This window comes from Coloeus monedula (genome assembly GCF_965178545.1).
Source record: "Coloeus monedula genome assembly, chromosome: 27".
Lineage (NCBI taxonomy): Eukaryota > Metazoa > Chordata > Aves > Passeriformes > Corvidae > Coloeus > Coloeus monedula.
Window position 1 is genome coordinate 4123594 of NC_138807.1, and position 14969 is coordinate 4138562.

The 14969-nt window shown below is 62.0% G+C and overlaps 1 protein-coding gene across 1 annotated transcript; it reads left to right on the forward strand.

Moving 5' to 3' along the window:
- Positions 1-556: 556 nt before the first annotated feature.
- On the forward strand, positions 557-13526 carry ARHGAP45 (Rho GTPase activating protein 45; the record flags this gene model as incomplete). Its single annotated transcript, XM_082297752.1, has 23 exons — positions 557-646; positions 2377-2704; positions 3807-3950; positions 4932-5016; positions 5102-5174; positions 5428-5506; positions 5697-5834; positions 6016-6080; positions 6344-6454; positions 6720-6800; positions 6986-7165; positions 7334-7471; positions 7727-7917; positions 8202-8341; positions 8696-8773; positions 9009-9110; positions 9325-9488; positions 9699-9887; positions 10223-10360; positions 11889-12127; positions 12361-12622; positions 12745-12847; positions 13002-13526. The coding sequence occupies 23 exons, from the start codon at positions 557-559 to the stop codon at positions 13328-13330; spliced, it is 3447 nt and encodes a 1148-aa protein (XP_082153878.1). The 3' UTR covers positions 13331-13526.
- Positions 13527-14969: the final 1443 nt, after the last annotated feature.

Here is a 14969-nt window from a genome sequence, read left to right on the forward strand (position 1 = left end):
CGTGGCTGGGTGGGACTGTGCGTGTGCAAAGGCTGGTGGGGACAGGGGGCAGGGCAGTGACCCCAGCAGGCACCGCCACCGAGCCCACAGAAGGGCAGAGCCGGGAGCACCCCACGGGTGGGAGCCCAGAGCCCCCCATCCCACTCACCCCCACATCCCTGGACGGATGGACACTCCCAAACAGGGTGAACTCCCCAGAGGGTGGGGGTCCCACGGGGACCAGCACCGGTCCCACAGAGTGGGGCTCAGCCGCCCCACCCCTCTGTAAGCTGAAGCACTGAAACCCCTTCAAATATCCCCAGGAGTGCCGGGGTCCCGCTGCCCCCCCGTGACCCAGCAGAGCAGCCAGGGTGCCCCTGGCCCCGGCCTCGCTCCTGGGTGCGCGTTTGGCTTTTCCTGTTTCAGGTCGGGCTGCGAAGCCGATGAGGAAACGAGGCGGCGTCACACGCGCCCTCCTGACACTGCGCCCCGCGAATGTGACCGGCGCCGTGAGGAGCCGGCACGGCGGCCGGGCCGAGCGAGGGGCTGAGGGCAGCGGCTCGGCCCCCCGGGAACGATGTTCTCCCGGAAGAAGCGGGAGCTGATAAAAACCCCCTCCATCTCCAAGAAGAGCCGGGCGGGAAGCCCCGTCCCACAGACCCTGCCGGTGAGTTTCCCCCCCCCCCCCCCCCCGGCACCCCCGGCACGGTGGGGGTTGCAGGGACAACAGCACCCACGGAACTGCTGGGAAGAGCCACAGGGTGGCAATGGGGACCTGGATACGTCCAGGAGGTCTGCGAAAAGGAGGGAAACGAGAAAGAACCCTACTCACTGGGCTGATGGGGGGGAATTTTGCCCCAGATGAAGGGGACGGAGCAGCCGCCGAGGGAGGCGGGAGGGCAGGAAGGGACAGGGAGGAAACGGGGGGGCTGTAGCCGAGGGTTTCGGGAGGGCAGAGAGACTCCCAAACCTCTCTGGCGACTGAGGCGGGAGCGGGGCGACGGCAGGCTCGGCCAGCCCCGGTGCCTCGGCTCTGCCAGGTATTTATTTATTGACTTGTGGACCCCCCCCCCCACCCCCCCCCCGTGCCGGAGGAGCCAGAAGGAAACGCCACCGGCCGGGGCTCCCCGGCGCACCCCGCACTGCCCGCCCCGCGCCTGCGCCCCAGTCCCGGTGATTGGGGCGAGACCAGGCTGGCACGATGCGGCCGACAGCGACCCGGAGCCCACCCGCGGCTCCTTAGCAGGGGACACCCGTCCCCATCCCCGTCCCGACTCCCCGGCAGAGGGGCCTATGGGTGGCGGCCAGCGGGATGCTCGGCCGGGCTGCGGGCAGGAAAAGCTACAGCCCCTCGGCGGCGGCGGGCAGAGCCCACCCGCCCCAGCGCTCCCTGGACTCGCTGCCCCGCACGCCCGCCGTGAGGCTGACGGTACGGCCGGGGGCACCCCGGGGCGCCGGAGGGAGGGACGGGGGTCGCCGGGGCCGCTGCATCCCGGGAGGACCGAGACAGGGCTGGGGTGCCCCCAGGCATTTTGGGGTGGGGGCCTTTGTGCTCCCTTGCAGCCCCTGGTGGTGGTCTGGCCCCCTGTGGGGCTGGGCTCCCCCGTTCGCCCTCGCCCGCGGAAGCCTCGTGCTCTCGGCGCTTCGCTTCTGCTCCGCCGGAGCCAAAAACGCTTCCGGCAGCGCCCGGCTAGGGATGCTCAGACCCTGCGCGTTCGTGTCACACCGGGTGCCAAGGAGTCACTGGTGGGAGCTGCTGGGGGGGCTGAGGGGCTGCAGGGTCCCCTCCCCACACCCGAGGACTCTTTGCTGGATGTGTGGCCCTCAAGACATGCACAGCCCTGGACAGAGCCGGTACCAGCCCCTCCCTCAGTGCGATTTTACCGCTAGAAATTTGGGGCTTCCTCCATCTGTAAAATACCTTCAAAGCCCCCAACAGCAGCCTGGGAGGTGTCCCTGTCTCTGCCTCCTCCCCCAGCAAGGGAGCAGCTGGAAAAGAGGAAGCGATGTGCGGGCTGGATCCTGCGCCATTTGGCTGTGCTGGGGTCCCCAGCCCCCTGGGATGGGCAGCCTCATCACGGTGGGTGCTGGAGTGGACAAGCAATGTCACCCACACGGTCACTGTGTGCCCCTCATGACAAACACAGACCCAGAGGGGCTGGCAAGGACTGGTGGGGGTAGCCAGGCAAGTGCCCAGACCCTGCCCAGTCTCCCAAGACGGTCCCCAAAGGTGATGCCTACCTGGGGAAACTGAGGCACAACACAGCTGCGGGGCCTGGCACCAGCCCCCCAAGGCAACAGCTCCCCAGGCTGGTGGTATGATGGGTCCTGGGGTGCTTCCCTCTCTGGGGTCCCCACCATGCTGGCTGTGCCCTCAAACTCATCCTTGCTCCCCAGGACCTCTCCCGCAAAGATTGCCTGGAGGCGCCGGGCTCCAGCGTGGGGGAGCAGCCCCCGGCCAGCGCCAAGCTCAGCAGCAGCCCCAGCGCCGTGGGCACCCTGAAGCGCCCCACCAGCCTGAGCCGCCATGCCAGCGCCGCCGGCTTCCCCCTGCACGCAGCCCCCCGCGCCGTGCCCAAGGGCCACAAGACTCCCCTTTGCTACAGCCCGATGGAGGGCGGGGAGGGTCCCTTCATCGACCCCGAGGACATCTCCCAGATGCTGGCGGATGTCGCCCGCTTTGCCGATGCGCTGGAGAAGCTGCGGGATGTGGTGCTGCGCGATGGTGAGTGCCCACCCCGTGCCAAACACCTGCATCACAGCACCCCGGGACACACCCCACCCGTGGGTGGGAGTCTCTGCCTGGGTCAGAGGGCACCAGGACCCCCAGGGGACGTGCAGCAGCAGTCAGAGGTGGTGGGTGAGCGGTGGGTGGCTGCTGGAGCTCGGAGCCGGGATAACGTGGCTTCCTGCCACGAGCTATTTTCATCCGCCCGTTTTCCTGTTTACAGCGCGGCGCTGCCAGCCGCCTGCCAGGGCCCCCCGAACCCCGCAGGGTGCTGGGCACGGCCCCCCAGCCCGCTAGGGTGGCCAGCAGGATGCGGCTGGGTGGTCTGCGGGCTCATGAGCAGCTCTCCTTGCCCGAGAGGACACAGGGAATGCCTTGAACCTGTGGTCTGGGGGCATGTGACACCATGTAGTCAGTCCTGGTTGTGCAGAAACCCCTTCCTGACCCCGAGCTGGGGGCTGGGATGGGGAGGGGGCTTTGCCTGGCTGGGCAGTGGGTGCTGATCCCCCATCCCAGCGCTTGCCTGAGGGAGGTTCCCCATTTCCTAACCAGGCTGTCAGTCCCCAGCCCTCGCCCTACACTGGGGGGTGCTGACCAGACCCCTGGGCTGGCAACTGGAGCCCACAGAGGGGAGGGTCTGGGGGGGGACCTGTGGGATGCAGCAAGCCTGGCTGGACCAGGCACATCCCTCCCAACTGGGAGCGTCCATCCGGCAGGAGGGAGGGAAGGAAGTGGAGGAAATTCCCAAACTGCTTTCAAGGGAAAAAGCTACTACGGAGGAAAAAACGCCTCAAAGGTCAGGCTGCCCCTCAGCCAACACCAGGCTGGGCAGGAGACACACGGCCATGGGTGTGGGGAGGTGCTGGACAAGCAGGATGTGGCCATGCCAGGCCTGGAAGCCCCGAGGGCAGGGGGATTTGCTGCATGGTCTGGGAGATGGCCTGTCCCTGCCTGGGATGTGGCTGGCAGGGGATGGCTGGGAGGTAAACAGGGCAGGGACAGGGATGCAGAGCAGAGACACGGGGCAGGGACACGGGACAGGGACATAGGGCAGGGACGTGGGACAGGGGTGCAGCATCTCAGCCCCCCTCTCTTGCAGACCCCAAGGAGCCCCAGCGGCCGCTAGCCCACGAGTGCCTGGGTGAAACCTTGCGCATCCTGCGCCAGGTCATCAACAAGTACCCGTTGCTCAACACCCTGGAGACCCTGACAGCCGCTGGGACCCTCATCTCCAAAGTCAAGGGTGAGACAGTGGGGCTGGGAGCTCTGTCCCACTCCCCTCCTGCCCCACGGTGGGATGGGGGGATTGGGGAACTCATGGAGGGGCTGCCGGCAGTGGGGCTGCCCCATGGACCGGCAGAGAGGGTGAAAGTGTCGTCTGCCTCTTGCTGTGGTTCAGCTTTAAGGATGCTGTAGTGTCAGAAATGACAGATCCTGCCCGGGGGTTTCCAGGCACAGCCGCAGGAAAAACACGGAAATAATCAGACCCTGGAGCGGGATCTGGGAGGTTAGATCCCAGCTGGGCACCACCTCCCACCGCTGTCACCCACAGGAAGGGGGCGGCTGCACCTACCAGAGGCACAGCACAACCTTCTGAGTCACCCGTGGCTTCCTGGACACCAACCAGGAACTGCAGGGGACAGGAAGCTCATGATGGGTGGCAGGAGGGCTGCCATGGGGCTGGTCCCACACAGGAATGGGGGGGAGTGGGCTTGGAGCAGAACCCAGCCCCACCCCAAGGAGCTGACCTGGAGTCTGCCCAGGAGCCCTGGCCACTGGTGTCCTGTGGTGTGGGAGCCTGCCAAGGGCTGTTGGCCCCGGTTCCTGCTGCTGGTGATGGTTCCTCTTTTGGCTGCGGGCAAGAGCCCTCCTGGAGGAGTTCATCCTGCTTGGAGAGGGGGCTGGAGGAGCCATGAGGCAAGGCAGGCAGTGGAACAGGTCCAGCAGCACTTTTCCAGCAGCCCTGAGTAACGGGAATAAACAGAAACACGAGCCAAGGGATGCTGTCAGGGAAGTCAGTCCTGGGAAGGAGGAGGGGGAAACTGCTGCACTGGAAAAATCCATCATCTATAGGGATGATCTTTCCCACTGCTCCCTTGACTCACCCCAGCCCCTTCCCCAGCCCCAAAGCCCCCTTGATACCAGCATGAGCTGGCAGGTTTTTCCTGCTGAGACAGGGACAGGTGCTTGTGCCAACAGGGCTCCCACATTTCCTCATCTCCAGGTTTCCACTACGAATCCAACAATGAGGCGGACAAGCGGGAGTTCGAGAAGGCCATCGAGACCATCGCTGTGTCCTTCAGCAGCACGTAAGGGAGTTTGGGCAGCTATCCCCCAGGGGCAGCCCGTGTCACTGTCCCTGTGCTGAGCCTGGCCATGCTCCTCTCCCCACAGGGTGTCCGAGTTCCTCATGGGGGAGGTGGACAGCAGCACCATCCTCTCCATCCCACCCAGCGACCAGAACCAGGTGAGTGATGCCCAGATGCTCCCACCACGTGGAGCTCAGGATCACTCAGGGCTCTGGCTGCTCCCCTCAGCTCTGGTGTGGGCCCAGAGCAGGCTGTTGCTCTGGTGACAGTCCTGTCAGCTCCCGGGCACAGCTGAGTTCCAGCAGTGGCCAAAAGACTCCAGCAGCTCCGGCTTCCATCCTTCCGCCAGCCCCTCCAGCTGCTCCCCATCCTCTTGGCTGACCACTCCCTTTTCTTCCCCAATTCCCAAAGACTATGGAGAGCCTCTATGGGGGGATTCCTGGGCCTGGAGGAGATGGTGTGCCCTCGGGCATGGACAGCTACGACACAGGTAAGCAGGATGAGTCTGGGTGAGGGTTTGGGGTCTGTGCAGGAAGCAGCACCTTCCCCATCATCGCTGCCATCCTGAGCCACACGCGGCTCCTCAGCTGGGAAAAGGCAGCAGAGCTGGTGGCACCAGGGCTGGCATGGAGCTGGGGGGGTTTGCACTGGAAGCTCACGGAGTGTCCGTCCCACTGCAGCCTGTCCTCCGGCTGAGGAGGTGGACGTGATGCTGCAGCGCTGTGAGGGGGGTGTGGACGCTGCCCTCCAGTACGCCAAAACCATTTCCAAGTACATGAAGGACCTGATTGGATACCTGGAGAAAAGGACCACACTGGGTGAGTGGGGGGACAGCAAGTGGGTCCCTTCTGGAGCAGGGCTGAGCCACGGGACAGGTTGAGGTCCCTCCTGGGGGGCCTCACTCCTCAAGTTCCTGATTTATTTTTCAAAAGGAGATTGGGTTCCACCAGGGAAATCCCGGTGTCTTGTGTCTTTTCACTTCCAACCTTTTCCTTCCAGAGATGGAGTTTGCCAAAGGGCTCCAGAAGATGGCAAACAGCTGCAAGCAAACCATCAGCCAGGAGGTAAGTCCCCAAGTCCCTGAAGCCCCCAGTGCCAGGCTGGATCGGGAGCCAGCCATCCTGGAGAGCCCATTCCATGTGCCCCAACTCAGGAGAGCGTGGGGGCAGCTCTCCAGAGCTCTGCCTGGAGAAATTCAGGATGGGGCTTTTACCAGCAGCAGTCACCAGCCCCACCTTGCCTCTGGCTCTTCCTCCCTGAAGGATACATCTCCTTGGGCTCATGTGGGGTGCTGGGGCTCAGGGAGATGTGTTTTCCCTCTCCCCAGACCAACATGCCTTTCCTGTCCATCTACCTGCTGGCCCTGGAGCAGGACATGGAGCATGGGACCTCGGTTCTGCAGGCAGCCAACACCCTGCAGCACCAAACCTTCCTCCAGGTGAGGGGACAAAAGGTCCTTCCAGGGCTGGAGGTCCTGGCGTTGCAGAGGTGGCTCTTCCTTAGCTCAGTCCAGAGAGAACCTGCGTCCAGCACTTCCCAGGCTGTGGATTTTCATCCCTGGCACAAACCAGCGCCTGTGACCTGTCCTGGGAGTGACAGTGACCACCACAGGGCACTTCTCCTTGCAAAGTCATGGCGAGGGCAGAGCAGGAGTGCTCAGCTCAGGGCATCACGGGGCTGTTCCTCCCTCTCTTGCCATGCAGCCGCTGACGGTGAGACGCCTGGAACACGAGAAGCGCAGGAAGGAGATCAAGGAGCAGTGGCACCGAGCGCAGAGGAAACTGGTGAGTGACTGGGTTTGTGTTCCCAATCCCAGCCTGGAGCAACCCGTGACACGTCCTCCTCTGAGCACGCTGGGCACCCTGCCCCTCTCCAGAGGCGTCGGGTGCCTCTGCTGTGCTGGAGGACCCTGGCAGGAGCTGGTGACCCCCTTGCTGGGCTCCATCCTCACCCTGGCTCTCCCTGGCAGCAAGAGGCGGAGGGGAACCTGCGCAAGGCCAAGCAGACGTACATGCAGCGCAGCGAGGAGCACGACAAGGCCAAGTACATGGCGGTGAAAGCAGAGGAGGAGCAGCAAAACACGACCAGCAGCATCACCACCAAAGCCCTGGACAAGAAGAGGCGGCTGGAAGAGGAAGCCAAGAACAAGGTGACAGCTCTGGAGGGGCCTCCTCACTCCTGCTGTTCCCTGAGCCGTGTGGATGAACTGAGCCCTCCCCACGATCCTCAGGAATGCCCGGACAAAGCAGGTCCAAGGGGCTGTTCTTATTCTCCTCACCTCTGAGCTGTTCCCATGCCTTGCTCTCCCAACTCCCAGGCAGAAGAGGCCATGGCCACGTACCGCACCTGTGTGGCCGATGCAAACACGCAGAAGCAGGAGCTGGAGGACACCAAGGTGAACTCCCTGCGGCAGATCCACGAAGTGATCAAACAGACTGACCAGGTTGTCAAGTCGGTGAGTGGGGCTGGGTTGGGGTGTCCCCAGGGCAGGAGGTGGCTGTGCCCTGCTCTGGAGGGCTCAGAGCTGCCTCCCAGCAGAGCTGGCTGAGCTGCCTCTATTCCAGCAGGGGTTTGGGTGCACATGCAGAGCTCCCCTCTCCCTCGTGCCCAGAAAAGCTCTGCTCCACGCTCCTGATTTCCTACCTAACCTGGAGCTCCTCCTGTGCCAGCCCACCAAGCTCACACCTGTCCCTCTCCACGTCGCTTTTAGGCCACCATCTCCTTCTACCAGCTCATGCACATGCAGACGGCGCCGCTGCCCGTGAACTTCCAGACGCTGTGCGAGAGCAGCAAGCTGTACGACCCGGGCCAGCAGTACGCGTCCCACGTCCGGCAGCTGCAGCGCGGCGACGAGCCCGACGTCCAGTACGACTTCGAGCCCTATGTGTCCCACAATGCCTGGTAAGGGAGGAGAGGGTTTGTTCCTGGGTAATGCTCCAGCTCAGCCACGTTCCCTTCGTTATCTCCTGCTGCCCACACTCTCCTGCAGGAGACAGGATGCTTTTAGCATTCCTGAAGGCAGCTCCTGCTGGGAATGCTAGGGCTGGACCAGCTGGGAATTGCCCTCCTGAGACAGGCTGTTGAGTATTTAAGAGACTGTGATTCCCGAGGCTGGTGGATGGCAGCCATGGATAAGGTTCCCAAGTGTCCTTCCTTCCCGTCCACCTTCCCATTTCCCCCCTCAGGTCTCCCTTTACTCGGGCACGGAAGGGCAGCTTCAATGCCAGCGAGTTCTCCACAAGTGCTGAGGGGGCTGGGGCCGGCTCAGAGGGAGCAGCAGGAGCCAAGGAGTCACCGAGCGGGGCCGGGGCAGCCGAGCGGAGAGGTGAGCCTGGAGCCCCAAAGTTCTCCATCACATGCCCCACATCCCCCCAGGCAAGAGCAGAGTGGGACCCCCAAGGTACCAGGAGCTTTGCTGGCAGCAGCAGGAGGGGCTGGGAGCCTCCCAGCCTGGATTTCCTGAAGGACACTAAATCAGATCTGTTCCATTTTGCTCCTGACAAACCATTGCCCTGACAAACCATTCCAATCTCCCCTTGCTGGGTGTCACTGGATGCACCAAACCCCACCAGCAGCTTCCCCCAGTCATCCCAGTTTCTCCCAGCATCCAGGCTGTTCTCCAGCTATTCCCTCCCGAACACAGGCAGCAATCCCAATGGACTGTGTGTTCTCTCTGCAGGTGGGAGGGGACACCAGGTCCATAAATCCTGGCCAACCTCTGTCGCTGATGCTGACAGCAACCTGGATTCCAACACAGGTAGATATGGGAACAGCCCAGGAGCCTCTTCCAGCACAGCCAATCTAAACCCAGAGCTTGCCAGTTAGGCAGGACCGTCCCCTGTTTTACCTGCCCTATGAGAACACTGTTCTCACTGACTGTGCTGATCCCAGTCTCCAGTGGGATAGGGTGGGATTTGATGGGACGGGGTGAGCTCTCAGAAGAGAAGCAGCTTTGCAGGTGATTCACTGCTCTGTGGGTTTTCCTTGGACAGGTGAATTTGGCCACAAGCTCCAGCGGCTGTCATCCAACGGCACCGCATCCTCCAGTGAGGAGCTGGAGGAGAAGGACGGGACCACCACTCCCTTTGAGCAGAGTAGGTGACAGGGTGGGAGGTGACGGTGCTGCTGCCACACCCCCTACCACAGCAGAGCTCCCAAATCCAGTAGTTCTGGAGGCAAATCCAACAATTGCTGGAGATTCCTGATGGTGTCCCCAAGCAGCACTGCCTTCTCCGAGGGATGAGCCCTGCTCAGACCGGTGACAGTGACAGTCCTGCCGTGCCTGACCTCACATTTCCTTTTCCATAGGCATCAACGGGATCACCCCGGAGCTGGCGACTCCCACGGGGCCCTTCCGGAATGTTGGCTTGTCCAAGGCTGCCCAGACCCATCGGCTGAGGAAGCTCCGTGCCCCTTCCAAATGTCGGGAGTGCAACAGCTATGTGTACTTCCAGGGAGCCGAGTGCGAGGAGGTGAGCTGGGAGAACTGGGGGTGGAACCCAGCTCTGATCATGGTCAGGAGGACATTTCTCCCGTGGGGAGGGTTCCAGGTGGAAAATGTGGCTTTCCCTGGGTCCTGCAGCATCCTCAACGCATTTTTCCTGTCTCCCACCATGCTCCGAGCGGTGCCTGGTGTCTCTGTCGCTGCCCCCCACCTCCACGTGTTCCCCTCTCTCTTCCAGTGCTACCTGGCCTGCCACAAGAAGTGCCTGGAGACCTTGGCCATCCAGTGTGGGCACAAGAAGCTCCAAGGGAAGCTGCAGCTCTTTGGGCAGGACTTCATGAAGGCGTCTCAGGGCAGCCCGGATGGGATCCCCTTCATCGTCAAGAAATGCATTTCGGAGATCGAGAAGCGGGCCCTGAAAACCAAGGTGAGTCACACTCCCCTCTCCTTCTCCTCCTCAGCTGGCTGAGCCACAGGATCTTGGAAGGGTCCTCTGGAAAACCAGCAGGCTCCATTTCAGATTTCCATGGGGCAGGGAGCCAGGGATGAGCTTGGCCCAGATAACCCAAACTCTGCCTTTGGAAACTCACCTCTCCTGCCTCCTGCTTTCCTATGAAGCAGGAACGATTGAGCTGGAAGGAGATCTCCCAAAATGACTTCCCTGAGGGATTTCCCACCCCAAGAGGAGAGGGTGGGAGCACACAGCAAACACGAAGAGGAACCTCTCCTCTCACTTCAGCTCCGCTTTTCTTTCTTTCACAGGGCATCTACCGAGTTAACGGCGTCAAGACCCGCGTGGAGAAGCTTTGCCAGGCCTTTGAGAATGGGAAGGAGCTGGTGGAGCTGTCCCAGGCCTCCCCCCATGACATCAGCAACGTCCTGAAGCTCTACCTGAGACAGGTGAGGTGCTGGTGGTGCCTCGTGGCAGGGGAAGGAGGGGAGGTGGCCAGAGGAACCAACCTGGCCAGAGGAATTCTGCACAAATTGGGCTCAGTGACTGGGTGGGAGGGGAGGGGTCCTTCCCAGGGGGGAGTGGGTTGGTCTTGGAGATGGGGCCACAGTGACCCCCCCCAGCTCATCCCACACAGCGTCACTGCGGTCACAGCCGCACAACAGCGACCTGCCCGAGCTCCAAACAAGGAACGCTCCGCCCCTTCCAACTGGGGAACTGGCTACCCAAAAAGGGAAGGGGCCAGCAAAGGTCGCCCTGCACAGGCTGAGTCACATCCCCATGGGGTGGGCTCTGCCCCTGGAGCCAAACTGGGGTGGGTTTTAGTGAGGTCTCTGCCCCTCGGGCACCTTGGAGTGGGGCTCAGTGGGATCTCTGCCCCTCAGGTCACTCTGAGGGGGGCTCAGAGGGATCTCTGCCCCTCGGGCCACCCCAAGGTTGGCTCAGCCCCACCACCCCCCATCCCGTACCCAAACTGCCGTTGCAGACAGTGTCACCCACATCCTCCAACAGCCTCCACCGCAAGGCAGGAGCGAAGAGGAAGCTGCTTCTCTCTTGCAGGCAGCCGTGGATTAACTCTTTGTGCTGCCTTTCTCTGTAACTCCTCTGAAGGGCAGCTCTGTGTTACCTCACAGGGGAAGCTGCGTCCTTGGGCTCCTGCACATCAGGAGTCAAGGACTCTGAGTTGCCTCCGGGGTTTCTCCAAAGGAAAGCAGAATGGAATGAGAGGGGGAAATCAGTGCTGAGCCCCGACCTGACCCCTCGCTGCAGAGAAATGGGTTAAAGTCCTTCCCTAAAGGGGTAGATGGAGTGAACCCGCTCTGCTGTGAGGCAGCCTGTCCCCAAAACCTCCATTTAAGCCACTCTGAAAACATCCCCAGCCATGTGGAACATCCAGCAGTTAACACCAGCCCCGTCTGCTTCACACAAACTTCAAAGCAGTTTCCCCCGCCGCAGCCCCACCTCTGCACATCCTGTGCCCTTCACATCCTGCCTCCCCCACCCAGAACTACCCATCCCTGTCATCTTCCCAGCCAGCCCCTGTCCGCTGGGGAGCCTGCAGCTGGGCCCACCCCAGCCAGGGATTTTCCAGGAAAAAAAGGGAATCCCTGCACCTCAACCCAGCAGGGAGCACCCGTGGGTGGATCAAATGCTGCTTGAGGCTTGAGCTTCACAAGTGCTCCTTGGCCAGGCCTAACGAGGCTGGATTGACGTGCTCCAGGAGATGGATAAATAAGTATCACCTCTGGGGAGAGGTTTGCGGCACTGCAGGTCACAGACTCATGGAATCCTGAAGTGGAAGGGATGTTAAAAGTGCTCCAAGCCCTCTCCAAGCTGGCCTGGAGCACTTCCAGGGATGTTTCCTCACTGTAGAAATGCCCCAGGTGTCCCCAGCTCAGCAGCTCAGCACAGGTCCAGGTCTGATGGAAGTGGGAGCTGCTTGCAGGACCGGGATCATCTCTTCTCTTCTCCCTGCAGCTGCCAGAGCCCCTCATGCCCTTCCGGCTGTACAACGAGCTGATGGGGCTGGCCAAGGAGAGCCTGCAGGGTGGCGAGGTCAAGGGCCGGAGCGGGAAGGGCGGCCCCGAGCTGGTGGACAGAGGAGCCGACACTGACCAGGTGGTGCTGACCCTGGTGTTGAAGCTGAGGGAGCTGCTGAAGGAGCTCCCCAGCGAGAACATGGCCACGCTCCAGTACCTCCTGCAGCACCTGAGGAGGTGAGAGGGGCATAGCCAGAGCTTGTGTGGCTGCTGGGCACCTTCCCTTTCTCCCCTGGGGTGGGGAGGTGAGCGCAGCCTCTTCACTGGAGTCAGGAGGAAGGCCCATGGTTGCAGCTGCTGCTCTCCCCCTCCCGAGGCTCAGGTGCTCCAGCCCAGCATCTCCCCCAGCCCTGCCCATCCACCCCTCTCCCTCCTTGCTCTCACGAGCTGTTCCTCCACCTCCCACCCAGGATCATGGAAGTGGAACAGGACAACAAGATGACCTCCGGCAACCTGGGCATCGTCTTTGGGCCAACGCTGATGCGCCCCAGGCCCACGGATGCCACCATTTCCTTGTCCTCGCTGGTGGATTATCCCCACCAAGCTCGCATCATCGAGGCACTCATCATCTTCTACCCCACCATCTTCGAGCACAAGGACGTGGCAGCACCAGCCGAGCCGGGCAGGCGCGGCTCAGGTGCCACGGAGGAGGTGGCCAGTGGTGCTGAGCAGGTAGGAGTCTCCAGGGAGGGGGGGCACCCTCAGGGGATGCTCCATGAACCTTCTGTGGAGTCAGCTCCCAGGGAATGAGAACTCTCCTCCGTGCCCTCACCACCGTCCCTGTTCCCTCCCAGGCCCACGCAGGCTCCCAGCCCACGGCTCCTCTTGGCACCAGCCCCTACCTGGAGCTGCCTTCGGAGAAGGGGAATTTGGCTTTCAGCGCTGACTCACTCGCAGGTCAGTGAGAGGCACTGGGGGTTCCCGGCGGGCGCAGGTCCCGTGGGAGGCACGGGGGGCACGCAGACCCTTCCCCTGCCCCGGGGGCCACAGGTTTGCTGCTGACACTGCAGTGCTGGGCTGGAGGGTGGCACAGAACTCCTCTGTCCCACAGAGTCCGGCGACCGCTCTGTGGACTCCGACTCGGAGCTGGAGGACAGTGGGGAGCCACGGACACACCTGACCAAGCAGGGGAGTGAGACCAGCACGGAGGAGGTTCATTTCTGCGACGAGGGGAGCGAGGGGCCGTGGAGCCGGAGCTGCAGCGTGGGCCAGTCGGACACGGAGGGCTCCGCTCCCCGCTGCTGCAGCCCTGGGGACGAGCAGAGTGACACAGAGGAAGCCCCCGAGAGCCGCAGCCCTGCCACCCCCAAGGATGCCACAAACCAGCCTGGCACCCCTCGGGGCCATGGCAGCCATGAGCTGCAACCCCGGTACATCTAAGCCACCGGACAGGACCACCACGGACACTGGGATGGACAAAGGGGTAAATCCCAGAGGCTGCCCAGGACACTGGAATGTGGAGGGATAGGAGGGACATGTGGGAGCCCAGGGGGGTTTGGTGTGGCAGCTGCAGGCAAGTCCTGGCTGATTCCTGGCTGGAGCTTTCACACAAAACCCCCGACTCCCTCAGTGCCCGGCCCGGAAATGGGGTCACAGCCTGCCAGGACCCCTGGCTCAGCTGGGGCCATCAAGGACCTTCCCTGGGAGGGAGCTGCGGCTAGGCAGACCTTCCTCTTGTTCAGGACCTGGAGGGAACCCAGGGCTGTGCTGTGCCTGTGCCAGGTGTTTTATTTTTTCTGAGCTCCTGAATCCCAGACCTGTGCTGTGAGATCGAGGTTGGATGAGTCAAAGGACCTGGTCATCCTCGATGGCTGAGGCTGGAAGGGAGCCGAGGCTGCCAGGGTGATAGAGGGACAATGACTCAAGACGGGCAGGAGAATGGCACCACGGGGACAGACGGACCTGGAGGCAGCTCCCTGGGACAGGGACACAGCCGGAGCAGCGCTGGGGTTGGGATGGAGCCCCTGCACCATCTCACCCCGAGCCAGGCTTGGCTTTGGTGCTGTGCCGTCTGCCAGGCTCTCAGGGGATGTGCCTCACTGACACCTGACTGAACTAAACTTTCCTGCCCCAAAACCTCAGCACTGCATGGTCCTGGCCCAGCTGATGGTATCTGCATTGCTGCTTGGATTGACGGGCATTTGAATTGACAGATGTTGATGGATGGGCATTTCCCTCCTTGGCAAGAGCCATGCAAGGAGCAGCCACAGGCTGTGGGCAGCCTCAGGGCAGATTTGCCTGGCTCCAGAGTCTTGAGCCCTGCTGAGCTCTCAGGGTTTGGTTGTACAGTCATTTAATCTCCAAAAAGCTGCGCTGCAAGTCCAGGACTAACCCCTCTGCTCTTGGAGCTGGGCAAGGAGCAGGGCCCCCTGGGGAAGTGCCTCTTCCTCCTCCTCAGGGCCACCACAGCCTGGATCCAGGCCCAGCCAGTATAACCTTGAGCTTCCTTTTCTGTAAAGACATGAATCAACCCTTCAACAAGACTCCACTACCTCTGCTGGCTAAAGGACTAAAGCCAAAGTGGTTTCGTTTTTTTTAAAGCTGTGAGACTTTCCTGCACTGAGGCACAGAGAAACAAGTAGAGTTTTAGCTTGGAATGAGCTGAGTCTTCTCCTTCGTTCTCCTGCTTGTGGGAGACAGACCAGGTGGTGTTGGGGGGGTCTCCGACACCTTGGTACTGCAGAAGCAGGCAATGGATGGGAGGTTTGAGCCCTCTGAAGTCGATGGAGAGCCCATCTCAGCAAAGGTACATGAACCCAGGTTAACTCATGAGTTTGGAACTGAGCCAGAGAAGAGCTGGAGACCCCCAGGAGCTGTTCTGCCCCCGCCAGCTCTTCCACAGGATAGCTGGATTTTTCCAGGGCAGCAGGAGGATGTGGCACTGCTGCTGCCACGGCGGTACCGCGTGCGTGTGAGGGTGGGTGAGGATGATGAGGGCGAGTGCGAGCGAGAGAAGGGGCTAAAGCTGTGCTTGAGCTTCCTTCGGCAGCAGCTCCCCCGTGGTTGTGTCGATTCTGTG